The 22933-nt window shown below is 40.8% G+C and overlaps 1 protein-coding gene and 1 pseudogene across 1 annotated transcript; one reads left to right on the forward strand and one right to left on the reverse strand.

The window, feature by feature from the left end:
* The first annotated feature begins 5345 nt into the window (after positions 1-5345).
* On the forward strand, positions 5346-8271 carry LOC124021131 (annotated as a pseudogene).
* Positions 8272-14628: 6357 nt separating this feature from the next.
* On the reverse strand, positions 14629-21357 carry LOC124021123 (regulator of G-protein signaling 4-like). The gene is made up of 5 exons (XM_046336452.1): positions 21175-21357; positions 16594-16662; positions 16181-16233; positions 15679-15842; positions 14629-15149 (listed from the first exon to the last, which is right to left on the reverse strand). The coding sequence occupies exons 1-5, from the start codon at positions 21216-21218 to the stop codon at positions 14982-14984; spliced, it is 498 nt and encodes a 165-aa protein (XP_046192408.1). The 5' UTR covers positions 21219-21357; the 3' UTR covers positions 14629-14981.
* Positions 21358-22933: the final 1576 nt, after the last annotated feature.

Raw genomic sequence — 22933 nt, forward strand, 5'->3', positions numbered from 1 at the left:
TACCTCCCTTCCTCTGTCTCTCTCTCTCTCTCTCCTTCTCTCCCTTTATACCCTCACTCTACCATGATACCTCTCTTCCTCTGTCTGTCTCTCTCTCTCCTTCTCTCCCTTTATACCCTCACTCTACCATGATACCTCCCTTCCTCTGTCTCTCTCTCTCTCTCTCCTTCTCTCCCTTTATACCCTCACTCTACCATGATACCTCCCTTCCTCTCTCTCTCTCTCTCTCTCTCTCTCTCTCTCTCTCTCTCTCTCTCCTTCTCTCCCTTTATACCCTCACTCTACCATGATACCTCCCTTCCTCTGTCTCTCTCTCTCTCTCTCTCCTTCTCTCCCTTTATACCCTCACTCTACCATGATACCTCCCTTCCTCTCTCTCTCTCTCTCTCTCTCTCTCTCTCTCTCCTTCTCTCCCTTTACACCCTCACTCTACCATGATACCTCCCTTCCTCTGTCTCTCTCTCTCTCTCTCTCTCCTTCTCTCCCTTTACACCCTCACTCTACCATGATACCTCCCTTCCTTCTCCCCTCTCTTCCTCTGTCGCTCTCTACCGTCTCTCCCTAACCCCACACCCCCTAATTTATCTTGCTCTCTGTCCCTTCCCCCGTCTCTCTCCCTCTCCAGGTATTGATGTGTGGAACCCGGCGTTTGACGTGACCCCCCACCAGCTGATAACGGGGGGCATCATCACAGAGCTGGGGGTGTTTCTGCCCTCGGAGCTGCAGGCAGCACTCACCGGCCGTCTCACTGCCCTGTAGACGGCGCTATCACCACCCGCTGGCCGCCGTGCGCTACTGCACCTTAATATTCCTGCTCTCACTCTCTCATACGACTTCCACGTCCTCCCACACACAGCTGATGTGGAAGTCGAGTTTTGTTACATTTACACACACACACAGTCAGTGTTCTACAAACTCACACGTTTTACGGTCTCACACACACACATCAACGCAGGAACTCAGACACACACATCCAACCCCCTCCCACTCCTGTCCCTCCTCTCTCTCCTCTCTGGTCTCTCCTGTGTTCATCTCCTGTCTCTCACCTCTCTCCTGTCCCTCCCTCTCTCTGGTCTCTCCTCTCTCTGGTCTCTCCTGTCTCTCTCCTGTCTCTCCTGTCTCTCTCTGGTCTCTCTGGTCTCTCCTCTCTCTGGTCTCTCCTCTCTCTGGTCTCTCCTCTCTCTGGTCTCTCCTGTCTCTCTCCTGTCTCTCCTGTCTCTCTCTGGTCTCTCTGGTCTCTCCTCTCTCTGGTCTCTCCTCTCTCTGGTCTCTCCTCTCTCTGGTCTCTCCTCTCTCTGGTCTCTCCTGTGTTCATCTCCTGTCTCTCACCTCTCTCCTGTCCCTCCCTCTCTCCTGTCCCTCCCTCTCTCCTGTCCCTCCCTCTCTCTGGTCTCTCTTCTCTCTGGTGTCTCTTCTCTCTGGTGTCTCCTCTCTCTGGTCTCTCCTCTCTCTGATCTCTCCTCTCTCTGGTCTCTCCTGTATTCATCTCCTGTCACCGACAGAACAAACCAGTCTCCTTCAGAAGAACTGGCCTATACTACATCCTAATCAGATTCAGAGTTCTCCAAACAACATTAGGAATGAAAAATGTAACGGTTATACCCAATCACTATATTATATATTCACATGTAGTTTTCTCTGGAAAAGTGTTTTATAGAAATGTGAGTTTAAGAACATTGATAGCCCATGATGACACTTGATTGCTGAAAATACATTGTTGAGTCTCAAATGGCACCTTATTCCCTTTATAGTGCACTATTTGACTACAGCTCATAGGCTCTAGCCAAAAGTAGTGCACTATATAGGGAACAGGGCTCTGTGCCAAAAGTAGTGCACTATATAGGGAATAGGGTTCTGTGCCAAAAGTAGTGCACTATATAGGGAACAGGGCTCTGTGCCAAAAGTAGTGCACTATATAGTGAACAAGGCTCTGTGCCAAAAGTAGTGCACTATATAGGGAACAGGGCTCTGTGCCAAAAGTAGTGCACTATATAGGGAACAGGGCTCTGTGCCAAAAGTAGTGCACTATATAGGGAATAGGGGGTCATATGAGACACAACCATCACCAAAGCAACTGAAATTAGTACTATTCAAACCAAAACAAAGCCAGTTGATATTATCTAGAGCAAACCTCTTTAGTCAGCTGATGAGTATAACTTGTGGCTTACCTCCCTATACCTCACATAATGTCTGTACCTCGCTGGTCCAATCTGTACCGTATCGTCCCCTACCCCCAGGGTTATCAAACCTCTCCTCAGACATTTCACAATTCTGTTGTAGCCCTGAACTAGGTCGCCTGATTCACCTGGTCGAGGGTTTGATGATTTAGTTAGATCAGGTGAGCTGGCTGTGGACCTGGGTCCCTGAGGAGAGGTTTAAAAACCACCTGTGTACCATATCAAACTACACAGAATACACAGAAACACTATATATACACTCAACACCAATCTCCATGTTATTAGGCCTGGACAACAAGTCGAGCAAAATAAACCCTTTTTTTCTCTTGGCAGAGATGGAACTCTCGGCTTTAAACAACAGTTGAACGGAATGTTGATGTTTGTTCTAAAGATTGTATTTCTATGATGTACTGAATGTCACAGGGGCCCTGCACTGCTCAATGCCTTCCACCACCAGCACCACCGCTCACACAGGACAGGACAGGACAGGACAGGACAGGACAGGACAGGACAGGACAGGACAGGACAGGACAGGACAGGACAGGACAGGACAGGAGAGGAGAGGAGAGGACAGGAGAGGAGAGGACAGGACAGGAGAGGACAGGACAGGACAGGAGAGGAGAGGAGAGGACAGGACAGGACAGGACAGGCAGGCAGGCATCACGAATGGCATCCTATTACCTGCATCGTGCACTACTTTTGACCAGAGCTTTGGTCGTAAGTAGTGCACAATCGAGGGAATAATAGGTTGTAATTTGGGACCGGTCCCAGGACAGCAGGCTAACAGGGAGGAACGTTGCCCTTCAACCCCCCCCTAAAAATGCAAGGTGGAGGTCCGAAAGTTGCCTGGCTACCCAAGCTCCTTGCTCTAGTGAAACGCTAGGCCACGCCCACGGACGTTAGTTTCTTCTCCGCAATGAGACTGGATTCGAGTACCCCCCCGGCCCCCCTGACGATTTCTAGAACGCAAGCACATTCTAACCATTCTGATTGGTCCCACAAACCGATGGGTTGGGCCAGAGTCAGAAAGGCGGCGTTTTGAAAATTCGTCATTGGCTTTGAAACTCTGATTGGTTAGAGATGATCCAATCGCTGATGACTTTGTTTTCTTACAACACCACACATTTTGTCGTCACCACAAACAACTTCAACGATGGCCGTCTGACTGAAGTATGTAGCCAACATAGAGCAGGGGGAAAATGTACAGTAGTTTGAGTTGTCAGGCAAGTCTGAAAGGTCAAAGGTGAAATACATCCCCAAATCCACTACTCCATCATCCCTCATTCAGAAACCTCTGATCTCTAAACACACCACACCTCCTCGCCCATTGGACCATTTCTGGTCCACAACAGGCATTCTTATCTAGAACTTTCCTGTCATAAAAAATAATACATCATTTTGAATTCTAGAATCCGTAGTGTCATAACTGTTCCATATTCTAGAATTGCAGTAGAACAGAGACCCCTCCATCCCCAACCTCTCCCTGTCAAACTTACCCCCCCCCTCTCTCTCTCTCTCCTTCCTCTCACAGCGATGCTGTTGGCTGTCAAATCACATAAGGGTCTAGAATCAAACACCACTGTTGTGTTTTTGGGGTTCCTTTCTTTTGTCTTTTATTTTGAGAAACTGAACTGGAAGAAATCAGAGGGGAGAGTTTTAACGGTCGATGCAAATGTAGCAACTTTGTCGCCATCCGTAGATCGTTACGTTGAAAACTTTTTTAAAAGGTACGAGAATCCGTTTGTCTCTTTATCATGAAGACTTTGTTGTTGTCGTTGACTGGAAACCAGATGCTGTTCTGTGTTAACATTTCACCCCTTGTAGTCCGGGGCATTGTTTGGCATAGACAACGAGTGGAAGGATGGCACGAACAGACTGGTACCCAGGCTACTCTTGTTTGGCTGTGATCAGTTGTTTTATTATGGTGATTCTTAGTGATAAAGCTGTTGTTAATTAGACTACACTGAGAGGCCTCCTCGACCACACACACTATCACACACTATCACACACACACACTATCACACACACACTATCACACGCATACACACTATCACACACGCACACTATCACACACTAACACACACACACTATCACACACATACACACTATCACACACACTGATAAAATGTCAGGATAGACTGTGTTTAATTGGAATTATCTGCCAGTCAGTCACCCAAAGGTTCTGTTTATTTAGCAGGCTCACAGTAGTGTCCCAAATGGCACCCTATTTCTTTGTAGTGCACTATTTTTAACCTGGGTCCTATAGGATTCTGGTCAAAAGTAGTGCACTATTTTTAACCTGGGTCCTATAGGGTTCTGGTCAAAAGTAGTGCACTATTTAGGGAATAGGGTGACATTTGGATGCATACTAGATCTAGACAGAGGGCACCATATTGAATAGTGTAAAATATCTCCTACTCTCTGTACTGAGGCAGTAAATCCCCAGTGTACTTGTAGGAAACCATCTGTCCCTCCTCTAATTCTCTGTCCCCAATAACCACACTAGCATACTATCTAGTATGCACGGGCTGAATTGCTTCATACTAAGTAGTATGCAAGGGTGGATACTTCGGGACATGACCTAATGAGTCTAGTCTTGGGAGAGGAAGATGCCAAATTAAAGTGCCAAATGCAACGCTATCATCACTTCTACTCCCTCTGAGATTTCAACCAATGGGAGAATGTCCTGATGACCGGGTGTTTGTGAATAAGCCAATAGGAAGCATGGCTGGTGATATTAGTGCGGGTGGGGGTGTAGTCGATTAGAAGGCCTCTTTCTACGTGTAGTTATGTTATTGTTTATATTCATATCTGGGGTTTAGTTTTGTATCATGTGGAAATAGGTCAAAAATTGATGTTTTTTTAATATGAATATAATGTTGTAAACTGCATACCCGAATTAAGAAGAGATTTCTCTTTCACGACAATACAATAAAGAGTGAACAAAAAACATTACAGCTGTCGGCGTTGTATCTTTTAGGTCGTGGGACATTTCTTAGTACATACAATGATAGCCTATCTAATTTATACATGGATTTCATGTCAATGTGCATGTTAAATAAGTAATGTATCTAACTTGGCACAATTCAAACATTTTATTAATTCAGTTCAAAAAATATTCCAGAGACTATTTTCGTATTTTCCACACCTCAGTACTCCAGTATCCCAGAATGCCATGTTGTAACGCCCATCTACATCCGGTCTGGAACAATACGGCGAAAACAGCTCCGAGGCAAGATGGCGCAAGGTAAACAGAAGTTCAAAGCGCAGCCCGGTGGAACCAAGAAACCTCAAAAAAACAAAGGTCCCAGAAAAGGAGGTAGGTACAGAGTGATATGGTTGATGTCTTGCATTCTAGCGATTTCGCCTGGACTCCGTAAATATACTCAAAAAGTATTTGCGACGTGTTGCGGCGGACATGTTGGCTCAAACACGGTTCAGTGAGGAGACAGTTTCTATTGGAAAAACTGCGTGGGAACTAGACTATCAAGGGTGCGGGCGCCCCCTCAAATGAAACTCATCATAGCACAATCATTTGAATTGCATCGCGTACCATCGCATGTGCATAACAAGATACATTCGAAAGTTGTCCCGATGTTTAGGCCTCTACTTACTGGCCCTGCTGACAACTCGTGAAGGAGAACTGTAGGGCAGCTTAGCTATTTATAGGGAGATTTGTAATGGCATTATCAGTCACACAACGATTACACAGTGCCTGGTCTTCCATTCCCCTGCCAACTAGCTAACCTTGATTCCCTTATGGGCTGCTCCAAATGGAAACGTAGCTTAACTTCTACAGTACTTGTTACGAATCTATTTTGGCTTAAGGGTACAATCTGCAATTGCTACATACATTGCTTCACTTTTAAAGTAAGGTTATAGCCATTGATTCTCGAAGAATATAACTTTGTATAAATGCCTCATGATGAGCATAGTTCAACCCATCAGAACCATCCCTCAACGATTTAACGAAACGGAGGCGGGGTGTTTGCTTTGTTGGCCCCTTTAACCACGGTGTGTTTTTTGTAAGGGGGTCAATAAATATCTACTCTGAGATGTTGTTGTTGGCCCCTTTAACTACGGTGTGTTTTTTGCCCCTTTAAAGGGGGTCAATAAATATCTACTCTGAGGTGTTATTGTTGGCCCCTTTAACCACGGTGTGTTTTTTTGTAAGGGGGTCAATGAATATCTACTCTGAGGTGTTATTGTTGGCCCCTTTAACCATGGTGTGTTTTTTGCCCCTTTAACCAAGGGGGTCAATAAATATCTACTCTGAGGTGTTATTGTTGGCCCCTTTAACCACGGTGTGTTTTTTGTAAGGGGGTCAATGAATATCTACTCTGAGGTGTTATTGTTGGCCCCTTTAACCATGGTGTGTTTTTTTTGTAAGGTGGGGGTCAATAAATGAATCTACTCTGAGGTGTTATTGTTGGCCCCTTTAACCACGGTGTGTTTTTTGTAAGGGGGTCAATAAATATCTACTCTGAGGTTTTACTGTTGGTTACAAATCTCACCCCTCACTTGTTGCTGCTGTTTCACAGGGAGGTCGATCGCACCGAAGAAGGTTAAAGTGGTACAGCAACAGCAGTTGAAGAAGGTAAGACAGCAGCTATAGGACAGTAGCTATAGGACAGTAGCTATAGGACAGCAGCTATAGGACAGCAGCTATAGGACAGCAGCTATAGGACAGCAGCTATAGGACAGCAGCTATAGGACAGTAGCTATAGGACAGCAGGTCATACCATCTGAGGAGGATCCACTACGGTCTGTTTCTCTGGGACATACCATCTGAGGAGAATCCACTGTGGTCTGTCTCTGGGACATACCATCTGAGGAGAATCCACTACGGTCTGTTTCTGTGGGACATACCATCTGAGGAGAATCCAGTACGGTCTGTCTCTGTGGGACATACCATCTGAGGAGAATCCACTACGGTCTGTTTCTGTGGGACATACCATCTGAGGAGAATCCAGTACGGTCTGTCTCTGGGTCATACCATCTGAGGAGGATCCACTGTGGTCTGTCTCTGGGACATACCATCTGAGGCAACATGCACTGGGATACAGATGGAATCCTCTCAGAGAACCTGGACCCTGACACGTCCCAGACAGGACCCTGACAGGACCCAGAAATTGTCCCATCTTATAACGTGTGCAACTCATCCGAAAAAGTAGGGATGAGTTGTACTCTGACGGACAAAAACTCAGATGAATGCAGATGTATGTATGTAGACATGTCCTGGATTGTCCCCCATTGAAATGTCCCGAGGTGAGGAATGCTTTTCTTTAGGCGATGATGTAAGTTGTATATGAATGAATCCGTGTGGCTGCTCCCTAATCCCATGTCCCCTGCTGTTCCCCCCCCAGGGCCTGGAGGTGGCGATCAGGAACAAGATAGAGGAAGAGGTGACTCACCGAGCCAGTACGAAACTCCACAAGAGACTGAGTATTGTGAAGGGGCGGAGGTGAAACCAACCCCTCTAAAGGAAACAACCATCCCAACCACCCTGCACCCAGCACCTCCAAATAAACTCTGTTATTCTGTCTGTCTGCTCTGACTGCTTTCGCTGTGCTAGATAGAAGTTAAATATGTCTCCCAGATGGCACCCTATTCCCTATATAGTGTTATACTTTTTGAACAGGGGCCCATAGGGCTCTGTCTAAAGTAGTGCACTGTGTAGAGAGTAGGGCGGCATTTGGAACGAATACAATGTGTTTGGCACTGCTGTATGGACTGACATGAAGTCCTGTACGTCACGGCTGAGGAGTGTAATATCCACGTCTCCAATAGATGGTGCTGTAGTAGTCAGTGTTGGTGAGTTTTTCTGGTAGAATTGGCTGCTTGCTATCGCCTCGAGGAGACAAGGAAAGGAGACGAGGAACGTGAGGATGCCAACAGAGGAATATTGAGATGCACCCTAGATAGTCAACGGTCGACATTTGGGATCTCTGTCGTGTGTATTGAAGGGGCCATCGAGTATTTAGTTTTGTGTGATTCTTGTCTCGTGTTGCACTGTCTTCAGAACTGAGACACACGTTTCTCCCATATACTGTATTCCAATGCAAAGGACGTGAATAAAAAACGATGGACATTTTGTAACGTAACAGTTATTTTGTCTTGTATGGGCCTGTGTAGACCTATCCAGACCTGTGGAGACCGAGCCAGACCTGTGTATGGGTGTGTGTAGTCCTATCCAGACCTGTGTATGGGTGTGTGTAGTCCTATCCAGACCTGTGTATGGGTGTGTGTAGACCTATCCAGACCTGTGTATGGGTGTGTGTAGACCTATCCAGACCTGTGTATGGGTGTGTGTAGTCCTATCCAGACCTGTGTATGGGTGTGTGTAGTCCTATCCAGACCTGTGTATGGGTGTGTGTAGTCCTATCCAGACCTGTGTATGGGTGTGTGTAGACCTATCCAGACCTGTGTATGGGTGTGTGTAGACCTATCCAGACGTGTGTAGACCTATCCAGACCTGTGTGTGGGTGTGTAGACCTATCCAGACGTGTGTAGACCTAGCCAGACCTGTGTGTGGGTGTGTAGACCTATCCAGACCAGCCAGACCTGTGTAGACCTATCCAGACCTGTGTAGACCTAGCCAGACCTGTGTAGACCTAGCCAGACCTGTGTAGACCTAGCCAGACCTGTGTAGACCTAGCCAGACCTGTGTAGACCTATCCAGACCTGTGTAGACCTATCCAGACCTGTGTAGACCTATCCAGACCTGTGTAGACCTATCCAGACCTGTGTAGACCTAGCCAGACCTGTGTAGACCTATCCAGACCTGTGTAGACCTATCCAGACCTGTGTAGACCTATCCAGACCTGTGTAGACCTATCCAGACCTGTGTAGACCTATCCAGACCTGTGTAGACCTAGCCAGACCTGTGTAGACCTATCCAGACCTGTGTAGGCCTATCCAGACCTGTGTGTTGGTGTGTGTAGACCTATCCAGACCTGTGTAGACCTAGCCAGACCTGTGTGTGGGCGTGTCAGGTGTTTTGTGTTCATACACTTTCCTCTTTACCTCAGAGCTGCTGTTTAGTGCAGGTCTCTCTTTCTCCTCCACCCACACTTTGTTTACACTCCCATGATGCTTTGCTCCCAGTGTGAAATTCCACCAGGTGTGTATTCACCTCAGTCAAGCACATGATCAGGTAACGCCTTGCTTTTTCAACTGTGTTTTTGCTGGTTTTATTGGACAGATAGAGAACAGTAGAGGAGCTCCATTCAGATGACAGGGACTCTTCCAACCAGGGTTTCTGGAAAGTTATGGGACATGGACAGCCCTAAACTCACCAGAACATAAAGTCGACAGGTTTCTGAAAGTTATGGGACATGGACAACCCTAACCTCACCAGAACATAAAGTAGACCGGTTTCTGGAAAGTTATGGGACATGGACAGCCCTAACCTCACCAGAACATAAAGTAGACCGGTTTCTGGAAAGTTATGGGACATGGACAGCCCTAACCTCACCAGAACATAAAGTAGACAGGTTTCTGAAAGTTATGGGACATGGACAGCCCTAACCTCACCAGAACATAAAGTAGACAGGTTTCTGAAAGTTATGGGACATGGACAGCCCTAACCTCACCAGAACATAAAGTAGACAGGTTTCTGAAAGTTATGGGACATGGACAGCCCCAACCTCACCAGAATATAAGGCCGACAGGTTTCTGGAAAGTTACGGATACATTTCACTCTAGTTCAGCATGAACATCCAATGAACTCTGCACATACATGTAATCCTGGGACATACATGTAATCCTGGGCACATACATGTAATCCTGGGCACATACATGTAATCCTGGGCACATACATGTAATCCAGAACATACATGTAATCCTGGGCACATACATGTAATCCTGGACACATACATGTAATCCTGGGCACATACATGTAATCCTGGGCACATACATGTAATCCTGGGCACATACACGTTTCTCATACTAATACAGTTATAACTCCCTCTACAGAAGAGCATCTGTAATCCTGGGTTACTCAGTGAAATATTACTGCACTGTTAATCGAGGAACACAAGCATTTCCTACATACAATACCATCTGATAAATATGTGTATGTGACCAATAACATCTGTTAAATATGGACCAATAAACATCTGTTAAATATGTGTATGTGACCAATAACATTTATTAAATATGGACCAATAACATCTGTTAAATATGGACCAATAACATCTGTTAAATATGGACCAATAACATCTGTTAAATATGTGTATGGACCAATAACATTTATTAAATATGGACCAATAACATCTGTTAAATATGGACCAATAACATCTGTTAAATATGGACCAATAAACATCTGTTAAATATGTGTATGTGACCAATAACATTTATTAAATATGGACCAATAACATCTGTTAAATATGGACCAATAACATCTGTTAAATATGGACCAATAACATCTGATAAATATGTGAATATGACCAATAACATCTGATAAATATGTGTATATGACCAATAACATCTGTTAAATATGGACCAATAACATCTGTTAAATATGTGTATGTGACCAATAACATCTGTTAAATATGGACCAATAAACATCTGTTAAATATGTGTATGTGACCAATAACATCTGTTAAATATATGTGACCAATAAACATCTGTTAAATATGTGTATGTGACCAATAACATTTATTAAATATGTGTATGTGACCAATAACATCTGTTAAATATGGACCAATAACATCTGATAAATATGGACCAATAGCATCTGTTAAATATGTGTATGTGACCAATAACATCTGATAAATATGGACCAATAACATCTGATAAATATGTGTATATGACCAATAACATCTGTTAAATATGGACCAATAACATCTGTTAAATATGGACCAATAACATCTGTTAAATATGGACCAATAACATCTGATAAATATGGACCAATAACATCTGTTAAATATGGACCAATAACATCTGATAAATATGGACCAATAACATCTGTTAAATATGTGTATATGACCAATAACATCTGTTAAATATGGACCAATAACATCTGTTAAATATGGACCAATAACATCTGTTAAATATGTGTATATGACCAATAACATCTGTTAAATATGGACCAATAACATCTGTTAAATATGGACCAATAACATCTGTTAAATATGGACCAATAACATCTGTTAAATATGTGTATGGACCAATAACATCTGTTAAATATGGACCAATAACATCTGTTAAATATTGACCAATAACATCTGTTAAATATGGACCAATAACATCTGTTAAATATGTGTATATGACCAATAACATCTGTTAAATATGGACCAATAACATCTGTTAAATATGGACCAATAACATCTGTTAAATATGGACCAATAGCATCTGTTAAATATGTGTATGGACCAATAACATCTGTTAAATATGGACCAATAACATCTGTTAAATATGGACCAATAACATCTGATAAATATGGACCAATAACATCTGTTAAATATGGACCAATAACATCTGATAAATATGGACCAATAACATCTGTTAAATATGGACCAATAGCATCTGTTAAATATGGACCAATAGCATCTGTTAAATATGTGTATGGACCAATAACATCTGTTAAATATGGACCAATAACATCTGTTAAATATGTGTATGTGACCAATAACATCTGTTAAATATGGACCAATAACATCTGTTAAATATGTGTATGTGACCAATAACATCTGTTAAATATGTGTATGGACCAATAACATCTGTTAAATATGTGTATGGACCAATAACATCTGTTAAATATGTGTATGTGACCAATAACATCTGTTAAATATGTGTATGGACCAATAACATCTGTTAAATATGTGTATGGACCAATAACATCTGTTAAATATGTGTATGTGACCAATAACATCTGTTAAATATGTGTATGGACCAATAACATCTGTTAAATATGGACCAATAGCATCTGTTAAATATGTGTATGGACCAATAACATCTGTTAAATATGGACCAATAGCATCTGTTAAATATGTGTATGGACCAATAACATCTGTTAAATATGTGTATGGACCAATAACATCTGTTAAATATGTGTATGTGACCAATAACATCTGTTAAATATGTGTATGTGACCAATAACATCTGTTAAATATGGACCAATAACATCTGTTAAATATGGACCAATAGCATCTGTTAAATATGTGTATGGACCAATAACATCTGTTAAATATGGACCAATAGCATCTGTTAAATATGTGTATGTGACCAATAACATCTGTTAAATATGTGTATGTGACCAATAACATCTGTTAAATATGGACCAATAACATCTGTTAAATATGGACCAATAACATCTGATAAATATGGACCAATAACATCTGTTAAATATGGACCAATAACATCTGATAAATATGGACCAATAGCATCTGTTAAATATGGACCAATAACATCTGTTAAATATGGACCAATAGCATCTGTTAAATATGGACCAATAACATCTGTTAAATATGTGTATGTGACCAATAACATCTGTTAAATATGGACCAATAACATCTGTTAAATATGTGTATGTGACCAATAACATCTGTTAAATATGGACCAATAACATCTGTTAAATATGTGTATGTGACCAATAACATCTGTTAAATATGTGTATGTGACCAATAACATCTGTTAAATATGGACCAATAACATCTGTTAAATATGTGTATGTGACCAATAACATCTGTTAAATATGTGTATGGACCAATAGCATCTGTTAAATATGGACCAATAACATCTGTTAAATATGTGTATGTGACCAATAACATCTGTTAAATATGTGTATGGACCAATAACATCTGTTAAATATGGACCAATAACATCTGTTAAATATGGACCAATAACATCTGTTAAATATGGACCAATAACATCTGATAAATATGGACCAATAACATCTGTTAAATATGGACCAATAACATCTGATAAATATGGACCAATAACATCTGTTAAATATGTGTATATGACCAATAACATCTGTTAAATATGTGTATATGACCAATAACATCTGTTAAATATGGACCAATAGCATCTGTTAAATATGGACCAATAACATCTGTTAAATATGTGTATGTGACCAATAACATCTGTTAAATATGGACCAATAACATCTGTTAAATATATGTGACCAATAACATCTGTTAAAATATGGACCAATAACATCTGTTAAATATGGACCAATAACATCTGTTAAATATGTGTATGTGACCAATAACATCTGTTAAATATGTGTATGGACCAATAGCATCTGTTAAATATGGACCAATAACATCTGTTAAAATATGGACCAATAACATCTGTTAAATATGTGTATGGACCAATAACATATGTTAAATATGGACCAATAACATCTGATAAATATGGACCAATAACATCTGTTAAATATGGACCAATAGCATCTGTTAAATATGGACCAATAACATCTGATAAATATGTGTATGTGACCAATAACATCTGTTAAATATGGACCAATAACATCTGTTAAATATGTGTATATGACCAATAACATCTGTTAAATATGGACCAATAACATCTGTTAAATATGGACCAATAGCATCTGTTAAATATGGACCAATAACATCTGATAAATATGTGTATGTGACCAATAACATCTGTTAAATATGGACCAATAACATCTGTTAAATATGTGTATGTGACCAATAACATCTGTTAAATATGGACCAATAACATCTGTTAAATATGTGTATGTGACCAATAACATCTGTTAAATATGTGTATGGACCAATAACATCTGTTAAATATGTGTATGGACCAATAACATCTGTTAAATATGTGTATGGACCAATAACATCTGTTAAATATGGACCAATAACATCTGTTAAATATGTGACCAATAACATCTGTTAAATATGTGTATGGACCAATAACATCTGTTAAATATGTGTATGTGACCAATAACATCTGTTAAATATGGACCAATAACATCTGATAAATATGGACCAATAACATCTGTTAAATATGGACCAATAACATCTGATAAATATGTGTATATGACCAATAACATCTGTTAAATATGTGTATATGACCAATAACATCTGTTAAATATGTGTATGTGACCAATAACATCTGTTAAATATGTGTATGGACCAATAACATCTGTTAAATATGGACCAATAGCATCTGTTAAATATGGACCAATAACATCTGTTAAATATGGACCAATAACATCTGTTAAATATGGACCAATAACATCTGTTAAATATGGACCAATAGTATCTGTTAAATATGGACCAATAACATCTGTTAAATATGGACCAATAGCATCTGTTAAATATGGACCAATAGTATCTGTTAAATATGGACCAATAGCATCTGTAAAATATGGACCAATAACATCTGTTAAATATGGACCAATAACATCTGTTAAATATGGACCAATAACATCTGTTAAATATGGACCAATAACATCTGATAAATATGGACCAATAACATCTGTTAAATATGGACCAATAACATCTGATAAATATGTGTATATGACCAATAACATCTGATAAATATGGACCAATAACATCTGTTAAATATGTGTATGTGACCAATTTGATTTGACTAGAATACTCAGGATCTCAGTTCCTGTCAAAACACTTGATTATGAACTACATGGACATATACCAGTTATACCATATTTATGATAAACACAAACATCTTACAACTCACATATGAGTGTCTACTAAGACTTGAGAATAAATATAAATTATATAAATTCTAATGTTGTTATAAAACACAGCTTGTTATTATGTTGTTGTGTGGTCCCCCGGGGCAGCAGGTGGCGCTGTGGAATATCTAAGGAACCCTAAGGGCCTCCAGGCAGTGTGGGGAGCGCAGGAAGCGAGGATAAGAGTCTTTGGCCATCAGGTGGTAGACGTGTTGTTGGGCCTCGTGGAATGTGTCGCCTGCAGGCTCCTCCGTCACTCTCAGTAGAGCCTCCCTGGTCTCAGCATCCAGGTTCACCTGGCAACAACACACACAATGTTCAGACAACGCCTGTACAACGTTCACTAGCATCCTGTCCAGGGGGTGTACTTTTAGTTTATTTTATTTTATTTTTACAGGGACAGTGCACATTAATCAACGTTTCAGTAAAAGTGCCGGTTTTAGCCAGCCGGCTAATTTTCAACCGCAGTCCCTGGGCAGGTTATTAAAAACAGTTACAATATAGACAATAGCACCATAGAACAAGCAAGACATAGCAACATAGGACAAGCAAGACATAGCATACAGACAAAGCAACATAGAACAAAAAGCAGCAAAACAAAATTCATAAAAGCAACAAAGTGTTTCCACACCTCACAAGCCACTTTACATCGAGCTTCCTTATGCTACAGAAATAAAATATGAGAAATGGGGGGCTCTCGCCCCTCTGGACTGTTCTGGCTCAGACAAGGCCTACTTACTTCTACAACATTCACACAACATCTATACAACGTCTGTAAAATGTATATACAACATTTAGACAGCATCTACACAACACTCCACCTACCTCCTGTGGTGAACCAGGGTTGATGTACTGGCAGTACATAGACTGGGCCTTGGCCTCCTGCTGCCATGGAGGGGTAACCCTGTACTCCTCACAGGCCAACCAGAACTGCAGGTTCTCCTCACTGAACTCAGACTGCAGGAACCAGAGGAAAGCTTTCTGGCCAACTGGTAGAAGGGGGGGGGGGGGCATTTCAACAAGTCAAACTATACATTGCCACGGAAACGTATCAGTGTAATTAGAGAGAGAGAAGAGAAGGAGGGAGAGAAAGAGAGAAGAGGCAGAGAGGGGGAGAGAGAAGAGGGAGAAAGCGAATAAGAGATAGGGAGGGAGAGTGAAGAGAGAGGGACTGAAAAGAAGGAGAGAGAAGAGAGAGGGAGATAGAAGAAAAAGTGACAAAGAGATGAGAGCGGGAGAGAAAGGGAAGAGAGGAAAAGAGAAGAGCGATAGAAGAGAGAGGGGGACAAAGAAGAGAGAGAGAGAGAAGAGATGGACTAGATCTTACTCTTGCTGTTGAGTAGAGACTCCAGATCCTGAAGAGTCCTGTCCTCATGGACCCTTTAGAACAGGCATGAGGTTATAGAGAAAGAGATTAGGGAGAAGCTCTGATGTCAGCTAAACAACCCACAGTTCCTGACGTAACTCAAGACTGCAGTAGCTCACTGGTGTAGAATGGTAGACAGACAGACAGACAGACAGACAGACAGACAGACAGACAGACAGACAGACAGACAGACAGAGACAGACAGACAGACAGACAGACAGACAGACAGACAGACAGACAGACAGACAGACAGACAGACAGACAGACAGACAGACAGACAGACAGACAGACAGACAGACAGACAGACAGACAGACAGACAGACAGACAGACAGACAGACAGACAGACAGACAGACAGACAGACAGACAGGTTACCTGTGTTTGTGATGTGTCCACTCCTGTTTGTCAGCCAGGTGACTCAACTTCACCCGCATCCCCTTTGCTCTGGAACACGCACACACACACACACACACACACACACACACACACACACACACACACACACACACACACACACACACACACACACACACACACACACACACACACACACACACACACACACACACACACACACACACACACATTTAGTTTGTTCTCTATATCTAAAAATCTAATCATATCAACCTTCTCCTTCAACAATCACATCAACCTTCCCCTTCAACAATCACATCAACCTTCTCCTTCAACAAAACACATCAACCTTCTCCTTCAACAAAACACATCAACCTTCTCCTTCAACAATCACATCAACCTTCTCCTTCAACAAAACACATCAACCTTCTCCTTCAACAAAACACATCAACCTTCTCCTTCAACAAAACACATCAACCTTCTCCTTCAACAATCACATCAACCCTCTCCTTCAACAATCACATCAACCTTCTGCTTCAACAATCACATCAACCTTCTCCTTCAACAAAACACATCAACCTTCTCCTTCAACAAAACACATCAACCTTCTCCTTCAACAATCACATCAACCTTCTCCTTCAACAAAACACAACCTTCTCCTTCAACAAAACACATCAGCCTTCTCCTTCAACAAAACACATCAACCTTCTCCTTCAACAATCACATCAACCTCTCCTTCAACAATCACATCAACCTTCTCCTTCAACAATCACATCAACCTTCTCCTTCAACAATCACATCAACCTTCAGCTTCAACAATCACATTAATCTTCTCCTTCAACAATCACATCAACCTTCTCCTTTCAACAATCACATCAACCTCTCCTTCAACAAAACACATCAACCTCTCCTTCAACAATCACATCAACCTCTCCTTCAACAAAACACATCAACCTTCTCCGTCAACAAACACACTGGTCTCTCTTTAGAAACTATGATGCATCCTCACACACTACACAATACATACTACACAATACACACTACACAATACATACTACACAATACATACTACACAATACATACTACACAATACACAATACATACTACACAATACACACTACACAATACATACTACACAATACACACTACACAGTACATACTACACAATACACACTACACAATACATACTACACAATACATATTACACAATACATACTACATACTACACAATACATACTACACAATACATACTACACACCACATACTACACAATACATACTACACAATACATACTACACAATACATACTACACACTACACAATACATACTACACACTACATACTACAATACATACTACACAATACATACTACTACACACTACATACTACACACTACACACTACATACTACACAATACATACTACTACACACTACATACTACACACTACATACTACACAATACATATTACACACTACATACTACACAATACATACTACACACTACATACTACACAATACATACTACACAATACATACTATTACACACTACATACTACACACTACATACTACACAATACATATTACACACTGCATACTACACAATACATACTACACAATACATATTACACACTACATACTTCACAATACATACTACACACTACATACTACACACTACATACTACACAATACATACTACACACTACATACTACACAATACATACTACTACATACTACATACTACACAATACATACTACACACTACATACTACACACTACATACTACACAATACATACTACTACACACTACATACTATACACTACATACTACACAATACATATTACACACTACATACTACACAATACATACTACACACTACATACTACACAATACATACTACACAATACATACTATTACACACTACATACTACACACTACATACTACACAATACATACTACACAATACATATTACACACTACATACTTCACAATACATACTACACACTACATACTACACACTACATACTACACAATACATACTACACACTACATACTACACAATACATACTACATACTACTACATACTACATACTACACAATACATACTACACACTACATACTACACAATACATACTACTACACACTACATACTACACACTACATACTACATACTACACAATACATATTACACACTACATACTACATACTACACAATACATACTACACACTACATACTACACAATACATACTACACACTACATACTACACAATACATACTACACAATACATACTACACACTACATACTACACACTACATACTACATACTACACAATACATACTACACACTACATACTACACAATACATACTACACACTACATACTACACAATACATACTACACACTACATACTACACAATACATACTACACACACACACACACACACACACACACATTTAGTTTGTTCTCTATATCTAAAAATCTAATCATATCAACCTTCTCCTTCAACAATCACATTAATCTTCTCCTTCAACAATCACATCAACCTTCTCCTTTCAACAATCACATCAACCTCTCCTTCAACAAAACACATCAACCTCTCCTTCAACAATCACATCAACCTATCCTTCAACAAAACACATCAACCTTCTCCGTCAACAAACACACTGGTCTCTCTACTACACACTACATACTACATACTACACAATACATACTACACACTACATACTACACAATACATACTACACAATACATACTACACACTACATACTACACACTACATACTACATACTACACACTACATACTACACACTACATACTACACAATACATACTACTACACACTACATACTATACACTACATACTACACAATACATATTACACACTACATACTACACAATACATACTACACACTACATACTACACAATACATACTACACAATACATACTATTACACACTACATACTACACACTACATACTACACAATACATATTACACACTACATACTACACAATACATACTACACAATACATATTACACACTACATACTACACAATACATACTACACACTACATACTACACACTACATACTACATACTACACAATACATACTACACACTACATACTACACAATACATACTACTACATACTACATACTACACAATACATACTACACACTACATACTACACAATACATACTACTACACACTACATACTACACACTACATACTACATACTACACAATACATATTACACACTACATACTACATACTACACAATACATACTACACACTACATACTACACAATACATACTACACAATACATACTACACACTACATACTACACACTACATACTACACAATACATATTACACACTACATACTACATACTACACAATACATACTACACACTACATACTACACAATACATACTACACAATACATACTATTACACACTACATACTACACACTACATACTACACAATACATATTACACACTACATACTACACAATACATACTACACAATACATATTACACACTACATACTTCACAATACATACTACACACTACATACTACACACTACATACTACACAATACATACTACACACTACATACTACACAATACATACTACTACATACTACATACTACACACTACATACTACACAATACATACTACTACACACTACATACTACACACTACATACTACATACTACACAATACATATTACACACTACATACTACATACTACACAATACATATTACATACTACATACTACATACCAGGGGAGGACGGCTCATAATAATGACCGGAATGGAGTAAATGGACTGGCATCCAACCATGTGTCTGATGTATTTGATACCATTCCACTAGTTCTGCTCCAGTCATTACCACGAGCCCTGGCCTCCCCAGTTATGGTGCCACCAACCTCCTGTGCTACACATTTCATACTACACACTACACGCTACATACAGTACTACATACTACACACTACACACTACATACAGTACTACACACTACACACTACATACAGTACTACATACTACACACTACACACTACATACAGTACTACATACTACACACTACATACAGTACTACATACTACACACTACACACTACATACAGTACTACATACTACATACAGTACTACACACTACACACTACATACAGTACTACATACTACACACTACATACAGTACTACATACTACACACTACATACAGTACTACATACTACACACTACACATTACATACAGTACTACATACTACACACAACACACTACATACAGTACTACATACTACACACTACACACTATATACAGTACTACATACTACACACTACATACAGTACTACATACTACACACTACATACAGTACTACATACTACACACTACATACAGTACTACATACTACACACTACATACAGTACTACATACAGTACTACATACTACACACTACATACAGTACTACATACTACACACTACATACAGTACTACATACTACACACTACACACTACATACAGTACTACATACTACACACTACACACTACATACAGTACTACATACTACACACTACATACAGTACTACCTACTTCCATACTCACTTCTCCAAGCATGACGAGGGAAGGGAGGACAGTCCTTTACACATTTCAGCACGTGGGAAGGAAATTAACGAAACAAACAAAAAATGTGAAACCAGCTGTTGTATTCTGATGTGTGCTCCTTCCTGTCCTGTTCTGTGCTCCTTCCTGTCCTGTTCTGTGCTCCTTCCTGTTCTGTGTCTCTGCACAAACTAACCCCCTACAGTGTATCATCCCCTTTAATATACCTGCTTATCACACATGTTAATCTACCACACATCTGAGAACAGAATGAGGGAGGAGGATGGATGGATTGGGGAGAGATGGAGGGTAATGTAAGAGAGGAGGTGTACGTGTGCACCGACAACACCTGGCCGTTAATGTACCGGAACCGTTAACACCGGGAAAAGAAAGATGGGCCAGCACACACAATGAGGTAATCAGGAGACAGTGTGTGTGTGTGTGTGTGTGTGTGTGTGTGTGTGTGTGTGTGTGTGTGTGTGTGTGTGTGTGTGTGTGTGTGTGTGTGTGTGTGTGTGTGTGTGTGTGTGTGTGTGTGTGTGTGTGTGTGTGTGTGTGTGTGTGTGTGTGTGTGTGTGTGTCAGAGATCGAATGGCCAGTCTGTCAGCATGTGTGTTCTCACCTCTCAGCCAACCAGTCAGTGTGATGGGAAAAGTCCATTCACCAGAGAGAGGCGTGATGACAGACGAACAGGTGATATACTGGCCTCAACACTCCAACTATGGAAAGTGTGTGTGTGTGAGTGTGTGCGCTTGTGTGTGTGTGTGTGTGTGTGTGCGTGCGGCTTGGTTTGTGGGGAGATTTCCCACTTCCCCATGATGACAAAGGCTATTTTAAGTTTAGGGGTTCGTTCGGGTTAGAATTAGGGTAAGGGGTTAGTGGGGTAGGTTTTGGGTTAGGAGTTAGGTTTAGGGTTTTGGGTTAGGAGTTAGGAGTTAGGTTTAGGGTTTTGGGTTAGGGGTTAGGAGTTAGGTTTAGGGTTTTGGGTTAGGGGTAGGAGTTAGGTTTACGGTTTTGAGTTAGGGGGTAGGGGTTAGGTTTAGGGTTTTGAGTTAGGGGTAGGGGTTAGGTTTAGGGTTTTGAGTTAGGGGGTAGGGGTTAGGTTTAGGGTTTTGAGTTAGGGGTTAGGGGTTAGGAGTTAGGTTTAGGGTTTTGGGTTAGGGTTAGGAGTTAGGGGTTAGGAGTAGGAGTTAGGTTTACGGTTTTGAGTTAGGGGTTAGGGGTTAGGAGTTAGGTTTAGGGTTTTGAGTTAGGGGTTAGGGGTTAGGGGTTAGGGGGTAGGGGGGTTAGGAGTTGGAGTTAGGTTTAGGGTTTTGAGTTAGGGGGTAGGGGTTAGGGTAGGGGTTAGGTTTAGGGTTTTGGGTTAGGGGGTAGGGGGTAGGGGTTAGGGGGTTAGGAGTTAGGGGTTAGGAGTTAGGGGGTAGGGGTTAGGAGTTAGGGGTTAGGAGTTAGGAGTTAGGGGTTAGGGGTTAGGAGTTAGGGGGTAGGGGTTAGGAGTTGGGGAAAATAGGATTTGAATAGAAATACATTTTAGGTCCCCATGAGGATAGAACATAACATATGTGTGTGAACACAAGAGAGTGAAAGAGAGAGAGAGAGTGCCAGGTGTGACTAGTTGTAACAGGTGTGACTAGTTGGAACAGGTATAACTAGTTGTAACAGGTGTGACTAGTTGGAACAGGTATAACTAGTTGTAACAGGTGTGACTAGTTGTAACAGGTATAACTAGTTGTAACAGGTGTGACTAGTTGTAACAGGTGTG

Source organism: Oncorhynchus gorbuscha, unplaced genomic scaffold (assembly GCF_021184085.1).
Source record: "Oncorhynchus gorbuscha isolate QuinsamMale2020 ecotype Even-year unplaced genomic scaffold, OgorEven_v1.0 Un_scaffold_1058, whole genome shotgun sequence".
Classification (NCBI taxonomy): domain Eukaryota; kingdom Metazoa; phylum Chordata; class Actinopteri; order Salmoniformes; family Salmonidae; genus Oncorhynchus; species Oncorhynchus gorbuscha.

Bases quoted from the DNA above. Each gene is read 5' to 3' on its own strand.
- LOC124021123 (XM_046336452.1), bottom strand. From the start codon at position 21,218: ATGTGTAAAGGACTGTCCTCCCTTCCCTCGTCATGCTTGGAGAA. The intron at 16,663-21,174 runs GTGAGTATGGAA...TGCGTGTTCCAG, and splicing joins CCCTCGTCATGCTTGGAGAA to AGCAAAGGGGATGCGGGTGA. The intron at 15,150-15,678 runs GTAGGTGGAGTG...TGTTGTTGCCAG, and splicing joins ACCCTGGTTCACCACAGGAG to GTGAACCTGGATGCTGAGAC.